This window comes from Petromyzon marinus, chromosome 48 (genome assembly GCF_048934315.1).
Source record: "Petromyzon marinus isolate PM22_M1 ecotype Great Lakes invasive population chromosome 48, UKy_Petmar_22M1.pri1.0, whole genome shotgun sequence".
Taxonomy (NCBI): Eukaryota; Metazoa; Chordata; class Hyperoartia; order Petromyzontiformes; family Petromyzontidae; genus Petromyzon; species Petromyzon marinus.
Genome location: NC_133714.1, coordinates 11,494,174 through 11,512,392, shown reverse-complemented (window position 1 = coordinate 11,512,392; position 18,219 = coordinate 11,494,174). Strand labels below are relative to the sequence as shown.

The 18,219-nt window shown below is 54.2% G+C and overlaps 2 protein-coding genes across 2 annotated transcripts in view; both read right to left on the bottom strand.

Moving 5' to 3' along the window:
- LOC116952729 (transmembrane and coiled-coil domains protein 1-like) overlaps window positions 1-14,645 on the bottom strand; it is a 32,673-nt gene extending 18,028 nt beyond the window's left edge. The window contains exons 1-6 of the mRNA XM_032972338.2: window positions 14,607-14,645; window positions 6,772-6,915; window positions 5,958-6,161; window positions 3,142-3,399; window positions 1,587-2,084; window positions 758-849 (exon numbers count right to left, since the gene is read on the bottom strand). Coding sequence (XP_032828229.1) covers window positions 758-849; window positions 1,587-2,084; window positions 3,142-3,399; window positions 5,958-6,161; window positions 6,772-6,906 — 1,187 coding nt within the window. The 5' untranslated portion in view covers window positions 6,907-6,915; window positions 14,607-14,645. The remainder of the gene's footprint in view (window positions 1-757; window positions 850-1,586; window positions 2,085-3,141; window positions 3,400-5,957; window positions 6,162-6,771; window positions 6,916-14,606) is intronic.
- On the bottom strand, window positions 10,523-17,897 carry LOC116952731 (uncharacterized). Its single transcript, XM_032972340.2, has 4 exons — window positions 17,606-17,897; window positions 15,237-15,676; window positions 14,607-14,987; window positions 10,523-10,555 (listed from the first exon to the last, which is right to left on the bottom strand). The coding sequence occupies exons 2-4, from the start codon at window positions 15,645-15,647 to the stop codon at window positions 10,523-10,525; spliced, it is 825 nt and encodes a 274-aa protein (XP_032828231.2). The 5' UTR covers window positions 15,648-15,676; window positions 17,606-17,897.
- Between the last annotated feature and the right edge of the window lie 322 nt (window positions 17,898-18,219).

Genomic DNA, 18,219 nt, shown 5'->3' with positions numbered 1-18,219 from the left:
GCGGGGGAAGGAAAGAAACAAACACATAAAGCAGTTCTAAAGAAACGAGTTTGTCAATCTCGATGATGATTTAAAAGTGGCATAGCTCCCAGCCGCTTCCTAACATGGGAAGGAGCAGCGTTTGACCGACACACGGTGCAGCACTACAGTCCTTGTTCTAGGAGTCGGACGGCCTCGCACTCGGTCTGTGTCCGTGGCCCTCTGCCGGACACGCTCTCGGCAAAACAAAAGTTTCCGCGCTCGGGGCTTAATCCGGTCTTTCGAGGCGCTCGTATTTGGAAAGCTCTCTGCCTGAGGCACCGCGCCTCGCCGCTGAGATTCTCGCATTGAGAAAGGAACGCTGAAGCGAACTAACCCCGAAGATATGTGAGGTGAACTAGAGCGGGGTTTGTTTTTGTTTGCTGTATGGCACTTGGAAGCCCTTTGTTGTGCCTTATAAACACGTAAATAATGATGATGGTGATGATGATGACGATGATGATGACGATGATGACGATGATGACGATGGTGATGACGAGGACGATGGTGATGACGAGGATGATGGTGATGATGATCGTGATGATGACCGTGATGATAATGATGATGGTGATGATGACCGTGATAATGATGGTGGTGATGATGACGATGGTGATGATGACGAGGATGATGGTGATGATGATGGTCATGATGATCGTGATGATGATGATCGTGACGATGATGTTGATGATGTTGATGATGGTGATGACAATGACAATGGTGTGGGAGGTGCTGGAGGCACCGGTAGCGCTCCTCATGCAGGCTCTGCGACAGCACGGCGTACTCCTGCTGGTGCTGAGCCTTCACCGCCTCCAGCAGGTGGCCCAGCCGCGCCTGTAGGCACAAAGACAAAGGTCCCCCGCATAGCCTCAGCGCGCGGTCGGAGGTGCCGAGCGCCATTATGGCAAGCGGCGCCCGTGAAGGCCGGGAGTCGGTGACCAGCACCGCACCGGGCCGCCTTTGTCTCGAGCAGTGCGGATGTTCACACACCACACCGGGTGCTCGTTTACGGCTGAGCCGACCTAGGGGAAGTAGAAGATCGGTTCTGTGAGCGGGAATCGGGTCGCCGGGTTCGCGGTTAGCACTGCGCCACTGCTCCCCACATACGCAAACACCCAAGCAGGCGTCAACACACGCACATAAAGACAAGTATCAGCCGTGTAGCCTTAACAGACCATTGGGGAAAGTGCTGTTAGCGAACACCTATGAAGGCCGGCACGGCACACGAAGGGTGTGGGTGGCCAGCACCACGCCCGGCCGCCTTTGTTTCCCCAGTGGCGATGTTTACACACCGTACCGGGTACTCATTTAAGGCCGAGTTGACCTAGGGGAGGCCCAGGACTCGTTTAGATAATCGTCACTGGTGTTAGCCGTGAGTGAGAATCGAACTCGGGTCGCTAGGTTCGTAGCGCAGCGCGCTAACCGCTATGCTACCACTGCCCACACTGCATCGCCTATTGCTCACTTACCACACCACACCACACACACCACACACACCACACACCGCATTACGCTTTGCTCACTCACCACACCACACACCGCACACGCTGCATCACATGTCCCTCACTCACCTGCGCCTCGCGAATCTCTCTCAGCTCCTCCACCACCGTCTCCAGGCCTCTTCGCTGAGCCTCCGAAAGTCCCCCCATACCTCCACCACCGCCACCTCCACCGCCACCACCACTGCCACCACCACCACCACCACGAGGGCTGCCCCCCCCTCCGCCCGTGCCGCCCCCGTGCAGCGCCGCTCCGGTCGGCCCCCCGGCCCCCGCCGGCGGTGCCAGCGCCAGGCCCAGGCCGCTCTCCGCGCCCAGGGAGCCGGACGTGGCGCTGGAGCAGTCGTCGTCGCTGCCGGCGCCGCGGGGAGAGTGCGACGACGACGCCGGCGCTGCGGGGCCCCCGGCGGCGGCGCCGGTGGCGGAGGGCGCCAGCATCGTGGTGGAGGAGGAGAGACCCGGGGAGTCGTCATCGGCGGTGGAGTTGGCGGCGAAGTTGGAGGTGGAGGAGGGAGCGGCGGAGAGGTGGCTGGAGCGCAGCGTGGGCAGCGAGTCGTCCAGCGTGGTGTGCTGGGGGGTGGTGATGGTGGAGGTGGTGAATGGGCGGTGGTGAGGAGCAGTAGCGCAGCGGTTAGCGCGCTGCGCTACGAACCCGATAACCCGAGTTGCCGGCCCCCAACATAAGTGACGATTATCTGAACCGGTCCTGGGCATCTCCTGGGTCGACTCAGCCTCAAATGAGTACCTGGCAGGGTGTGTAAACATCACCACTGGGGAGACAAATGCCGGTACGTATGGCGTGCCGGCCTTCATAGGTGCTCTCTACCAGCACTTGCCCCAATGGTCTGTTTCGGCTATACGGGGGGGCGAGGGGATCTTTGTCTTTGGTGGTAATGATAACTACAAAGGTCAGCTACAAGGTCGCCTGCAGCCAATGGCATGGCGCTTCGACTGTCGGTCGTCCACGTGATGATGATGATGATGAAAAGCCACTTCCTCGAGCTATCCTTTGTGGTAGCCAGGGTCAATTCTGAAAACGAGCTTTCTATAGCTTAGTGGGGGCTGTACCTTGCGAAATAAAACATTGTTTAAGTTAGAGGCATGTAAAGCCCCCACCTCTTCCTTAAAGCCCCCACCTCATCCTTAAAGCCCCCACCTTTTATTTCTTAAAGGCCTCAACTCTCTCGCCCGGCTGCCATGGCAGTGGCAATCGCACGGGTGAACAATCGCACGGGTGAACAATCGCAAAGGTGAACAATCGCACGGGTGAACAATCATAAGGGTGAACAATGGCATCGGGTGAACAATCGCACGGGTGAACAATCGCATGGGTGAACAATCGCATGGGTGAACAATCGCACAGGTGAACAATCACACGGGTGAACAATCGCACGGATGAACAATAGCACGGGTGAACAATCATAAGGGTGAACAATCGCACGGCTGAACAATCGCATGGGTGAACAATCGCACAGGTGAACAATCGCACTGGTGAACAATCGCACGGGTGAACAATAGCACGGGTGAACAATGATAAGGGTGAACAATCGCACGGGTGAGCAATAGCACAGGTGAGCAATCGCAGGGGGAGACGAGCGGCCGGCTGCGTGGCCCGCGAGGCGCCCACCTGCAGGTCGTGCAGGTTGTCGGCGCTGCCGAAGTGGTGACGGAAGAACTCGCGGGGCCGGTGGACCACAGCGCCGGCGGCCGAGTGAGACAGGCCGAGGAGGCCGCCCCGCACCGTGTCCACCACGCCCTCGCCGAACCCGCGCAGGGCCACCCCCTTGGCGTGCCGGGGGCCGGCGCCGGGGACCGTGCCGGCGCCGCCGCCGCCCTGGGAGCCGCCGCTGCCGCCGCTGCCACCGCCGCTGCCGCTCTGCTCCATCTGCGGGGTGATCGGCAACGCCGCGGTTGATGGTTTCAAAACTCACAATCAGTCTTTACCCTTTCTGGCTATATTAAAACAACGAGGTGTTTACATGTGCAAACAACAAATAGATTCCTTTTGAAAGGAATCAAATTACTGCATTAACCACAAGCAGTACTTGCGGTGAACGTGCAAACAAACATGGCTCTGATAATTATTAATATACGGCATTGTCTGTGAAGCCGATTGGCCTACACCAGAGACAGCGGCCTTCTTTAGGGCCCTGTCTCGCTACCAGCGTCAGAGCGGCGAACAACACCAAACAGACAAACAGCACAAAGATGATGCACGTATCATTTATAGCTCGGGGTGACCCGCTATGTCAGTCGTAAACTGACGCTATATCAGTCATGTTTGAACATCTTAATACCTCCTGTTTGATTGGCAGAAAGGGTAAAACCCATTCTTATTTTTCATACTTTGAAACCGGCAAAAAGGTATCCCGTGATATGGTTGGTGGTTTGTTCCCCGGACGGGTGCTGCGTTCGCCTCGTTTTACGCACGTGAACAGCTATCTTTAATCATAATAAAGGTTTTTGGGTTTGATCGCGTTATTTATAAATGTGTCGTAACCCTCCACCACCCAACACAGCCAATCAGCAAAAGAAAGTGTCACGTTGACAAAAGACAATTAGTTCACTACTTTAGCCCAACGGTGTTGAAGAGTGAATCCACAACATTTACAGTTTGAGTACGACGTTTCGCTGGTAATTACATCCAGCATCATCGGGAAATTCGCCAGAATGGTAAAGCCCTCGCTTGCTCTCGGTCTTAAATAGAGCAGCAGGGTGACATCATCATTTAACTCATTTCAGGTGCAGTGATTTGAGGCGGAGGGGGGGGGTATTGTAATTATATAATCGATTGGTAATCAGTAAATGGTTATGATTAATAATGAGTTGTAGATTAGTAATTAGATGTAATGTGTGTAATTGTGATTATATGCTACATTAGTAATCCGTTAATTAATATGTGTTTCCCCTATAAGGAATTGTAATATGTATTATTTAATAATACGCTTCCAAGCCGCACTAAGCCTATAGCTATCAGAACGATTAAAGTTATTTCTGTTTCTCTCAATTTCAATGGATTCTCTAATTAGTCTTTGCCAGTAATAATTAGTTTTACACAACACTTCAACGTTATCAAAATCAATTGAGTGTCCTTGTTGACAAGCATGTTCTGCCACTGCCGACAGTTGTGTTTGAGATAATTTAATATTTCTTTGGTGTTCTTTTAGTCTTATGCTGATGTTACGTCCCGTCTGTCCAATATAGCATCTGCCACATAAACAATTAATCCGATATACACCTTCTGTTTATAATTTAGGTAATTCGTCTTTAGTGCAAGATACTAGTTTTTGAATTTTGTGTACTGTACCAAATCTTACTGTAATGTTTTGCTTTTGCAAAACACGGGCTAATTTGTCAGTTACTCCTGAGATATATGGAATTTTAATTGTTTTAAGAATCTGATCGCTTTCAGCAGTGTTGCTTTGCAATCGTGATTTGGCATTTAGTGCTCTGTTAATTTGAGTATTATTGTAGCCATTCTGCCGTAATGCTTCTTTAAAATGTTTGATCTCTCTCACTAGACTTTCACCATCTGACACTGTTTTAGCCCGATGTATGAGCGTCTTGATAAGAGAGGATTTCTGAGCTGGATGATGATGCGAATCTGCATTCAGATAGGCATCAGTGTGCGTTTGCTTTCTGTAAACGCTGTGTGTTATTTTACCGTTTATGCCATGTCCAAGCAAAATATCTAGGAACGGGAGTGTTATTCACCTCCATTTCCATGGTGAACTAGATGGCCGGGTTTTGTGTATCTTTAAACTACTAAACTATTTTTACTTTACCAGGTAAGGCCTCGCTGAGCTGCTGTGTAGCTCTTGGTCAGAAACGACCCTGGCTATCGGAAATGACAGCTCAACGAAGTGGCTCATCACGTGGTCATTTATAGCAGCCAAATTGTCTAAACAGCTGATGTTGATTCTGAATGCGGAGGAAAAAAACGGAGGACACAGAAAAAAGTCCATGTGAACATGTGGAAAAGATACGCAAACTCCTAATACACAGCAGGCGCCAGGGTCGGGATCAAACCCACGACCTCCTGCATACCAAGTGAGGTAGTTAACATCTCCCAGCCACCGTGGCTGCTACTAGGGGTCCCCCCCCTACTGGTTAGACTGCAGCAGGGCCCCTGCGGATCACTGCTCCAGTCCTGTACACGCCTCTCCTGCTCCACTCAGGCAATTGAAATCTCCATTGAAAACTCATCTCTGTAGAACCGCTTGTTGCTGTGTCTTAGTTTGTTGTACTTCCCCCCGCACCTCCGATAAAGCACAGTTGGCTACAGTTGGCTACAGTTGGCTATGTATGCTGCGGAAAAAGCTCGGGGCCTCCGGGTCTCTGGGCCTTGGGGCCTCCGGGTCCCCGGGTCTCGGGGCCTCCAGGTCTCCGGGCCTTGGGGCCTCCGGGTCCCTGGGGCGGTGGCGGTGGTGGCGGTGCACTCACGTCGCGCAGGCGGCGGTGGTAGTGGTCGAGCTTGCGCTGCAGCTGCGCGATGGTGGTGGATGACTTCTGGTTTTTCTTCTCGAACACGTGCTTTATGCGCGCGCCCTGCTGCCGGTCGGCGTTGTGCGACAGCTTCAGGTACTCCGCCACATTCTCATCGCGCGCCTCCTGCTCGATGCGCATCCGCTCCGTCACACGCAGCACCTGGTGGGGGGGGGGGCGTGCCTTTGAGTCGCTCGCGTTCGATGTCCCTGGGATCGGTTGTGAGCAACTGTGCGACTCGGTCACTTGGACAAATCAAACGAGCCGAAATTCACCCGTGAGGCGCAACGTGCCGCTCACTCCCACACTCGCACACACTCACTCACGCTCGCTAACCTTTGCCCACGCTCAGCCGCACTCATACTTGCTCGCTCACCCACGCTCACTCGCTCACCCTCACTCACTCGCTCACACACACAAAGATCCCCCCCAGTATAGCCTTAACAGACTGTCGGGGCAAGTGCTGTTAACGAGCACCTTTGAAGGCCGGCACGGCACACGAGGGGGTGGGTGGCCAGCACCACGCTCAGCCACCTTTGTTTCCCCAGTGGTGATGTTCACACACTGCACCAGATACTCATTTGGGGCTGAATCAACCTAGAGGAAACCACGACCGGTCACCGGCTTTTGCGGCCACGAGCGGGAATCGACCTCGGGTCGCCGGGTTAGTAGGGCAGCGTAGCGCCAACCGCTGCACCACCGCTCCCCAACTCGCCAACTCAGGGCACCCCCCCGCCGCACTCCCCACCCCCCCCACCCCCCCACCGCCCACCTTCTGCTGCAGCTGTTCGAGGGCCATGACCCTCGTTCTGTGGGGGTCCCCGGCGAGCCCCCCCAAGTCCGCGCCATCGGTTCCCCCCGACATTGCGCTTCCGTCTGAGCCGGCGGAAAGGGGCGCCATGTCCATGCGGTCCACCTGGGGGGGTGAGGGGTGAGGGGGTAAGGGTGGGGAATGGAACAGACACACGACGTGACATCATCGTCGTGTTCACAAGCGACATGACATCGTCGTCGTGTTCACACACAAAAGGTGAGTGGGTGGGTCAGTGAGTGAGCCGCTGTGACCTTTAGTATGATGAGTGTGCAAGTGGGTGGGTGAGTGAGTGGTTGAGTTGGTGTATAAATGAGTGAGCCGCTGTGACCTGTGATGTGGTGAGTAAGTGGGCGAGCGAGTGAGTGGGCGAGTTAGTGGATGAGTGAGCTTCTGATCTGTGGTGTGGTGAGTGAGTGGACGAGTGAGTGAGTGGGCGAGTTAGTGGCTGAGTGAGTTTCTGTGACCTGTGGTGTGGTGAGTGAGTGGACGAGTGAGTGGGCGAGTTAGTGGCTGAGTGAGTTTCTGTGACCTGTGGTGTGGTGAGTGAGTGGACGAGTGAGTGGGCGAGTTAGTGGCTGAGTGAGTTTCTGTGACCTGTGGTGTGGTGAGTGAGTGGACGAGTGAGTGAGCGAATTTGTGGATGAGTGAGTTTCTGCGACGTGTGGTGTGGTGAGTGAGTGGACGAGTTTAAGTCAAGTTTACTGACTCAACAACTAGAGGCTCGCTTAACAAACGGTGGTTGGCAGCTTGTGTTGTTACATATGGGTGAGTGCGCGCGTGTGTGTGTGTATGTGTGCATGGGAAGGAGTGGTGGCGCAATAGTTAGCATGCTTGCGCTACGAACCCGGCGACCAGATTTCGATTCCCGCTCGCGGCCAACACCGGTGAAGAATATGCGAACCGGTCCTGGGCCTCCCCAAGGTCGACTTAGCCTCAAATGAGTACTCGGTGCAGTGTGTAGATTTCGCGACTGGGGAGACAAAGGCAGCTAGGGCGGTGTTCTGGCCACCCACTCCCTTGTATGCCGTGTCGACCTTAATAGGTGCTCGCTAACACCACTTGACCTAACAGTCTATTAAAGCTATATGGGGGATCTTTGTCTTTGTGTGTGCGGGCAGAATGCGATGTCGTGTGAGTTACAGAAGTTTATTTTATCGAGCGAGAAACTTAAACACTTAAACAAGACAAAGACAAAAATTCCCCGTGTGGCCTTTAACAGGCTGCAGGGCCAAGTGCCGTTAGCGAGCAGCACCTATGAAGGCCGCCATGGCACACGAGGGGGTGGCTGCCCAGCACCACGCTCGGTCGCCTTTGTCTCTTACCACTGATATTTAAACACCGCACGAGGTCCTCATTTAAGGCCGAGTCGACCTAAGGGAGGTCCTATACCGCTTCAGAAGCTCATCACCGGTGTTTGCGTTGAGCAGGAATAAAATTCGGGTCAGTGGGGCTCATAGCGCAGTGCGCTAACCGCTACACGACCGCTCTCCGTACACAGCAAGCGGCACAAGACACACGCGCCGGGACACACACGGCACGCGGCACACGCATGCCAAGCCATCACACCGACACTTGATCTGCGGGATTAGATAACAAACGCGTGTGGCACACGACTGCATTCATGCACAAAGACAAAGATCCCCTATATAGCCTGAACAGACCGCTGGGGCAAGAGCTGTTAGCGAGCACCTATGAAGGCAAGAACGGTATACAAGGCGGTGGGTGGCCAGCACCACACCCGACCGCCTTTGTCTCCCCAGTGGCGATGTGTACACACCACACCAGGTACTCATTTGAGGCTGAGTCGACCTAGGGGAGGCACAGGACTGGTTCAGATAATCGTCACTGGTGTTGGCCGTGAGCGGGAATCAAACTGGGGTCGCACGTACGCACACCGACACACACAACAACCTTGAACACACACCGACACACAAAAAGCCTTTTGCTAGACTGTTGGGCCAAGTGCTGCTCGCGAGCAGCACCTATAAAGTATTAATCTAACTATAAACTCGTTTTGCCCTCTGAGCTATATAGCTCGTTTTCAGAAGCGACACTGGCTATCACAAATGATAGCTCAACAAAATGGCGCATCATCATCATCATGTGGAAATGTATAGCAGCAGCCAAATATGAGGGAAAAACCGGAGGACCCATAGAAAAATCCACGTGACCATGGCGAGAAATTGCAAATATACAAGCGAACCCACTGCACGGTGCATCGACGGAGGGGGCGGTGTGGCCAGCACCACGCCCATCTGTCTTTGTATCCTCAGATACTCATTTGAGGCTGAGTCCACATTTCCCATACCCCTGATTAGCAGACTTGGCTAAGTTCGGTGCGAAAGAAGTTCAACATACATAAATAGGGGAGGCCCAGGACCGGTTCAGATAATCGTCATTGGTATTGGCCGCGAAAGAGAATCGAACGCAGAGTGTGAACTGCTCCCCACTCACACACACGTGCGTGAACACGCGTATACAACAACAACAACAACTACCATTCTCCACTTATAATCGGTCGTAACGTACACCACGGCGCTTGTGCCAGGCTAGGTGCACTTTGAGGCCACGTCAAGTGTCGAAGGCTCGCTGGCAGGAGGTCACGGGACAGACCCAAGTGCCATGGGTAGACTGACAGATGACTGGCAGATGCACGATCTGTGCCCCCTGCTGTGGGTGGAACCTGGTCAACGCTACTGGACCACTGTAAGGGGGCTGGAGAGAGAGTGGAGATTTGAAATCCTGCGATACCGGAAGTACAACCGGTCGGGCAGCCCACAGGTTGAAAAGGTCCTGCGAGAGTCTTTAGACTCAGACGGACTCCAGCGGTGGACTGAGCGCGTTGAAGGCCCTGGAACTTCACGCACTCCAGCCGCCCGTGCCTAGGCCCTACTACGACGCCTGGGTGCTGCCAACCCAACAGAAGATCGGACCGCATGATTCCCGTCCAACTCCATGGCCTCCAGACTCGTGGAGAACGCAAAAGGACCGTTTGACAGAAAACACCGAGCGAGAGGTCCATCGCCGATTACACCACCAGACAATGGACCTTAATTCCCACTGCCAATAGCGCAGAGGAAGCGAGACAGCGTCTGGCTGCAACGAATACCAAGGATGCTGTCAGAGATGGCATCCCTCACTCAGAATTCCTCCATCGCTTAGGCCCCAGGGGACTCCAATGGCTGACCAAAACCATGAACAATGGATGCATCGCAATAGCATGGTGGGAGGTTATGGTCATTGCCATACCCAAACTGGGCAAGCCAACCGATAACCCAGGAAGCTACAGGCCGATATCACTCCTGTGCACGACCTATGAACTCCTGGAACGCATCATCATCCTCCGGAGAATCAGCCCCCCCCCCGTCGAGTCAATGATCCCTGAAGAACAAGAGCGAGATTCCGTCCCGGACGCAGCTGTTGCTGCAAACAAGTTTTTGCCCCTTGCGAGGCACATCAAGGCCGGATTCCAGAAGATACCAACGCGAAATGTCAGACACATTCTGAGTTAAGGGCTTGATGTTCGAGCTCGCAAGGGCCATTCCTTGCCTCGAAACAACACGCCTCATATGGACGATGTTGAGCAATAAGCGACTGTGTGTCTACATGGGAAACAAAGCCCTGATTCCTCAACAATGAATTGCCAAAAGGTTCAGTACTCGTGCCAACGCTCTTCAATGTCTACATGAGCGACATGCCACCAACCGGGTCACACAAATTTGTACATGCGGATGACCTTGCCCTGGCAATGCAAGCAGGCACTTTCAATGACATCGAATCCACTCTGAACCAAGACCGAAACAGTTTAACACGTAGGCTTTCACGAACCAATTATTATCAATAAAGGTTTATTTTTAATAGATCGCGTGAATATAAATGTCGTTAAACCCGCCACCACCCGACACAGCTATAAGGTTTGTCATGCAAACAAAACATGACAAGTTGTTACTACTTCAGCACACCGTTGTGTTGGAGAGTAAATCTGCAAAATTTACAATTCGAGTTAAAGACGTTTCTAGTAACGAATTGGCACGTTTTTGTTTACGTGACAAATCTTATTAATTGCCTGTGTCGGGTGGTGGCGGATTTAACAACACCTTTATATTCACGCAATATAACCCCTCATATAACCCCTAAAAAAATACCTTTCTGGAAGACCTAAACAACCAAGGGAGGATGTTTCCGGAAATGGAGGCTCAAGTCAAATCCCACAAAACAACAGTCACTGCATTTCATCTTGATAAAAGGAGCACCAAGCACATCGACCGACACCACCGAGTGTGAGTATGCACACTGACGCATGCATACTTACACACTCATGCACTAGCAGTCACGAACATGGACGCACACTCACATACCCAAGCACACACGTGCACACACACACAAGCACTCACACACACACTCACACACATTCACGAACACGGACGCACACATACGTGCACACACGCGCACTCACACACGCCCGCTCCTTGCTGCCCAAAGCTCACAATAATTGACAAACGCAGCAGAATTTGACACGCATCCTCATCACAGCACTATAGTGGCTCACCAGCACCAGAGTGGCTCACCAGAACGAGAGTGGCTCACTAGTGCAAGAGAGTGGCTCACGAGTGCGTGAGTGGCTTACCAGCGTGAGTGTGGCTTACCAGCGTGAGTATGGCTTACCAGCGTATGGCTCACCGGCGTAAGTGTGGCTCACCTGTTCGGCTTGGGGCTGTAACCGTAGATAGGGCTCCGGATCGTTAATAATGCATGGAAACTTAGTCAGGCGCACGCACGCACACACACACTGATCCGCACACACACACACTGATCCACACACACGCACACACACTGATCCACACACATGCACAGACGACAACAACCGCTTGTGCCAGGCTATGTGCACGTTGAGGCCACGTGAAGTGTCGAACGCCCGCTAGCAGGAGGTCAACGGGGCAGACCGAGGTGCCACGGGTCGACTGACTGAGATGACTGAGATGAGTGGCTGATGCACCACCTGTGCCCCCTACTGTGCCAACTTGCTGTGCTTTAGCCACTCGGCGCTCTGCTCGTTGTTGTGAGCATTGCTCCTCCACCTTCACGAGCCTTCTCCACAGAAGCCGATCTTGACACTGCTGGTACCAGTCATCGGCAAGTCCACTCAGCTCCACATCCTCCTGTACCACATCACTCCATCTCTTCTCTATCCCGTGTCACGCCCGTTTAGCCCCCTCTATCTGGCCGAACAAAAGCTGTTTAAGCATGCGTTGACTGGTCATGCGGGCTACATGGCCCAGCCAACGCAACCTTGCCTGCTACAGGAGCTCGCCGATGGGACTTTGTCCAGATCTTTCAAGGATTTGTGAGCTCCTCACACAATCCAGCCTGGTTAAACCCAGGATGGATCGTAGGCAGGCCAGCCTAAATGTTTCTAACCGGCAAAGATGTTCCATTCGGGGGGTCCACATTCCGCAAGCATAAAGGGAGGGCATGACCGTTGCTAAGAAGACCTGAAGCTACGTGCGGAGCGACAAACCAGGTAGCTTCCACACGGCGTTACGCAACCGATAATGCCGCTCAACTGATTTGGAGTGAGACCTCTGCTGTCAAACCGGAGCCGGTCAGGTATGAGAAACTCTCCACTCTCTCCACAACTCGTGGGGAACACGCGGAACGGGTTGGCGGGCGAGTGGCCAAGCAAGCGGGTGAGCGAGCAGGCGGGCGGGTGGGAGCGAGGGTGCGGGTGAGTGAACGTGCGAGACAGCGGCCGCCCCCTGGCCCCCGACTCGTCGCCCGCGTCTGAATGGGCTCGCTGCGGCTGACTGGCAGGTAGTGGCCGAGCGCGACTTGGGGGGCTCGCGGCGCTCCCCCGCGCCGCGCTGGCACTGGGTAGCGACGTGGGAGCGCTGCCCCCTGGTGGCAGCAGACGGGACTTAGACTGCTAACATCAACCACGTGAACACCAAGCCGGACGTAATGCAGGTCACACCAACATACTCAGCCACCCACACACTCAGCCATCAGCCCAACCACTCACCCACGTACCCATTCACTCACCCAACCTCTCACTCACCGTGTACCTCGAGTGCTCGCCGAGCTGCATTGTATACAAAGTGCTTGCCACGATGAACCACAAAATCTCGCTGATCTTGTCAAGGAGCATAAACCATTACGTGAACTCCGGTCACACTCACAGCAGCGGCTTTTGGCTAACTATCGAATAAAGACCACATCAGTTTAACACGTCGGCTTTTGCGAACAATATCATCCATAATAGTTTTTTTGTTAGATCACGTCAATATAAATGTGTCATTAAACCCGCCACCACCCAACACAGCCAATTAGTAATGTTTGTCACGTAAACAGAACATGCCAATTCATTACCAGTATAGTACACTTACTAATTGGCTGTGTCGGGTGGTGGTGGTGGTTTTAACGACACATTTATATTTATGCGATCTAACCCAAAAAATATATATATTATGAAAGACCACATCACGTCAACGCATTGCTAGCTTTTAGGCCATCTGATGCACTTTTCCCTCTGATATTCGAAAGCCACCGGAATTATGCACTTTTAAATATTCTAGATTGACAAACTCATTTCTTTAGAACTCATTTTTGTGTACTCTTTGGGTCTTTCAGTAAAGTCACGTAGATAGAAAAATAATCAAATCAAATCACGACGTTTTGATCGCAACACAAGCAATCGTCTTCAGGTGAAAAAATACAGCAGGCGGACTGCTGATGCAGGAAGAAATATAGCGAGAGAGCTGCTGTAGCCATTGGTTATAAAGATTTGAGATTTAAGTGGGCGGGGCTAATGTAAGATCGCAGAGCTAGGTATACCTCGGCCATTGTGTTGCTAGAGATTAGCATGTCAATCTGTTCATGTAACCCCACAGTGACGGTGCTGAAGAAGCCATTGTATTGCTAGAGATTAGCATGTCAATGTGTAAATGTAACCCCACGGTGACGGTGCTGAAGAAGCCGTTGTATTGCTCGAGATTAGAGATTAGAATGTCAATGTGAGACGGCTCCCGCAGCAGCGGCTGTGTTAATGAGAGACATTCAGCCTATTAAACAATGCACGCCACCGCCGTATCGAGGAAAAGGGAGCAGCAGCTATGTTAGTGAGACATTTAGCCTGTTAATGTAAAGACATTTAACAAGGTAATGTAACTCAGAGAGTCGGGAATAACTGCTAACATAGGCAGGTAGGATGGAAGCATCACATCCAGTTATGAATTAACCTGGTTAATAACGTCCTTCCAATGGTTGCTCAGTTTGTACCCATCTTGTCGGTTGAATTGTGTCTGTGTTCATATATCTGGATGGCTTCATGAACAAATCTTTGTTGATAGCCAGTGGGTTTGCAGAGTACCTTCATCTTGTGTTAGTTTGTTGTCCTTCCCCCGCACTTCAGGTGAGCACGGTTGGCTACGTACGGCGCGGAAGAAGTTCAACAAACATACAAAGATCCCCCATATAACCTTAACAGACTATTGGGGCAAGTGCTTTCAGCGAGCACCTGTGAAGGCCGGCACGGCACATGGTGGGGTAGGTGGCCAACACCACGCCCGGCCGCCTTTGTCTCCCCAGTGGTGATGTTTACACATCGCATCAGGTACTCATTTGAGGCTTAGTCAACCTAGGGGAGGCCCAGCACCAGTTCAGATAATCGTCACCGGTATTGGCCGTGAGCGGGAATCGAACCCGGGTCTCCAGGTTCATGGTGCAGCGCGTTAACCGCTACACTACCACTCTCCCCACACCCACCCAAGCACCCACCCAAGCACTGACCCACCCACCTTGTCTCCATCCTCTCCGGACGACCCCCCTGCCCCGTCCAGCCCCCCAAGCAGCCCCCCGCCCCCCACCGCTGAGTCGTGCACCCCCCCCGCGGAGCGCGGCACCTGGGGACTCACGCCGGGGGACGGCCCCTCGGGGGGGCCCACCCCGACCCCCCCAGGCCCCGCCCCGCCCCCCGGCATGCTCAGCGACGACGTGGATGACGAGGAGGCCGGCGCCGCCGCCATGGTGGCAGCCGACGAGGGGGAGGGGGAGGAGGAGGAAGCCACGGTGACGGAGGCGGTGGCCGATGAGGAAGCGAGCGAGGAGCCGGAGCCGCCCGACCGCGAAGCCGAACGCCGGCCAAGGCCTGTGGGCCGCGAGCGGATCTGCTGCAGCACCTGGGTGGGGTGGGGGGGTGCGGTGGAGTAGTGGGGTGGGGGCGTGGGGGAGGGGCGGGCAGGGAGAGACAAAGGTGGCCAGGGAGGGGAGTTCTACTCAGGGTCTCTCGAAGGGCTTCATGAATCTCGTTATCGTACATGGACCGACCACACTCCCGCCTCGCCCACTTGCCTGCCCACTCACCCGTCCACTCACGCGCCCACTAACCTGCCCACCCGCCCGCCCGCCCGCCTGCCAACTCTCGTCACCTTGTTGAACGCGCTGGGCCGGGCGGGCAGCTCCCTGAGCGACACGGCGTACGACACGCGGTGCAGCTCGGGCGAGCGCTCGCGCTCGGCGTGGCCAGGGGCCGCCACGTCCAGCGAACCGGTGCCGCCGCCGCCGCCGCCGCCGCCGCCCGCTCTGCGCCGATGACTCTGGAAGAGGTGCTTGAGGCCGTGTCCGAACGGCGTGGCGGAGTGGGACGGCTCGCCGCCGTGCGCCGGGCTAGACCGGCGGGAGGTGGCCGATCGCGCGGGACTGGGCGAGTGGCCGTCGGCGGGGCCCCGGTCCGGCGCCGTGGCCGGCTCGCCATCCCGGCCCTCCGGAGAGCCGGAACGGCGAGCTGGCCATGCCGCAGAACCCGCCGCACCGTCACCCACTGACTTGAGGCGCTTCATGGCTCGCGTGGGGTTGGGAGCGGCCGCTCCTGGGAACAGCGGCGACAGCAGCAGCATCGTAAGCAGTAGCGTGATCATTATCAACAGCAGTAGCAGCAGCAGCATCATCATCAGCAGTGTGAGCAGCATCATCCGCAGCATCATCCGCAGCATCATCAGCGGCATCAGCAGCAACAGAAGCATCATCATCAGACCGGGCTGAGAGCACCTTTCAGACTAGAAGGCACGCATCACTACCAACACCACCACTCCTACCATTACCTTTCCTATCACTACCAAGACATCATCACCATTACCAACAACCACCGCCGTTCGACACTCAGTGGCGGTGACGTCACCACGGCGCTTGTGACAGGCTAGGTGCACCTTGAGGCCAATTGAAGTGTTGAAGGCTCACTGGTAGGTTACGGGACAGACGCAAGTGCCATGGGTTGACTGACACAATTACTGCGACTGTCATCACCGCAATCATATTTACAATTACCATCAACAAGTCAACACAATTTCCCCCACCACCACCATCACATCAGCATGCACCCCATCACTATGATCATTACTACCACCAAAACGCCACCACCATCACCACAACATTACATAACCACCACATTAACACCACATCACCATCACCACCACCACCACATGAGGATAATTATTACACACACTATCACCACCATCACCACATCAACACTACTTCACTAGCACCATCACCACAAACACCATCAATACCACCATCGCCACACCATCACTATCACCACATGACAATGGCCACATTAACACTGCATCATCATAATCAACACCACATCACCATTAACACGATGAGTAACCACCCTCACCACATCAACACAACAGCACCACCATAATATTAACACTTATCACCATCACCACAATCATCACCACTCCCATCAAATCAACAAAATCATCAACATCACCGCACCAGCACTAACATCATCACCACAATATATATCAACAAAAACATTACCACATGACCACTATCACAAAATAAAATCCACCACTATCACCATCACCACATGAACACCATCACTTCCACCATCACATCAACTATTCATCACTACCACCATCCCCACATCAACACAACATCACTAGCACCATCAGATCAACACCACCACTAGCATCAACACTACATCACTGCCATCACCAAATCAACACTGCATCACTATTACCATCACCATATCAACAATACATCACTAGCACCATCATTACTACCATCACCATATCAACATATCACTAGCACCATCACTAACACCATCACATCACCACACAATCACCACCACCACATCACCACACCATCATCATCACCATCAGTGCCTTCAGCACCACGAGCAGCTCCCTCACCGCCGTTGCCGCCAATCAGCGACCACCCAGACACCGAACAGCGCGGTCGGTCAGGGGCCAGGGAGCGAGGGGGTTAGCGAGGGGATATCATAGAGGCTCCCCGTCACATTGACTCCCTCGCTCACCCACCCACTCACCCCGACTCACCCACCCACTTACTCCCACTAACCCCGACTCACCCACCCACTCACTCACCCACCCACCCCGACTCACCCACCCACTCACCCCCACTCACCCACCCACTCACCCCGACTCACCCACCCACTCGCCCCCACTCACCCACCCACTCACCCACCCACTCACCTGCACTTACCCCGACTCACCCACCCACTCACCCACCCACTCACCCCGACTCACCCACCCACTCACCTGCACTCACCCACCCACTCACCCCCACTCACCCACCCATTCACCCACTCACCCACCCACTCACCCCCACTCACCCACCCACCCACTCACCCACCCACTCACCTGCACTCACCCCGACTCACCCACCCACTCACCTGCACTCACCCCACTCACTCACCCACCCACTCACCCACTCACTCACCCACCCACTCACTCACCCACCCACTCACCCCACTCACCCACCCACCCACTCTCACCTTCGCTGGCGTCTCCTCTCACTCAATTAAGGCGGCAGAGGCGGTGCGGCTACCGCGGCCCCTCGTCCACCTGGGGTCCCCCTTGGGTCCCCCTCGGTCCACCTGGGGTCCCCCTTGGGTCCCCCTCGGTCCCCCTGGGGTCCCCCTTTGATGCCCTGGGCCCCCACGAACGAGACCAGAGCCATGGAAGGGGGAAACCCAAGAAACGAGTGACGTCATTGTAAACAAGACGTGACGTCATTGATGTGGAAATTCAAGATAGGGTGACGTCACTAGCATGTTACGTTTTTTCACCCCCTAAAAACGCGTGACTTCATGGCGTGGCAACCATTCGTGTGACGTCATTGCAGATACAAGTACGGTATTGTACACTATGTTGAACGTTCTTTGCACTGTACGTAGCCAACCGTGCTCGTCATCAGCGCGTCTGTAATAAAACAATGGCGTGCGTGTTACAATCACGAAGACTGGCGCAATTGCACATAACCCAAAAAGCGTGACGTAAGTAGCGCGACAGCTGCAAGGCGCGTGACGTCATTTACGTGGAAAGTCACCGCAGTCTTGACGACACCTGCATGTGGTGGAGGGGGGGACATTCAGTCATCGCAAGCCGT

Excerpts from the sequence above, each read along its gene's own strand:
- LOC116952731 (XM_032972340.2), bottom strand. The coding sequence starts at position 15,647 with ATGAAGCGCCTCAAGTCAGTGGGTGACGGTGCGGCGGGTTCTGCGGCA. Across the intron at positions 14,988-15,236 it reads GGCCCAGCGCGTTCAACAAG|GTGCTGCAGCAGATCCGCTC; the intron begins GTGACGAGAGTT and ends CACCCCACCCAG. Across the intron at positions 10,556-14,606 it reads CCGGAGAGGATGGAGACAAG|GGCAAGGTCATCCGCATGTA; the intron begins GTGGGTGGGTCA and ends TTGCATTGCCAG.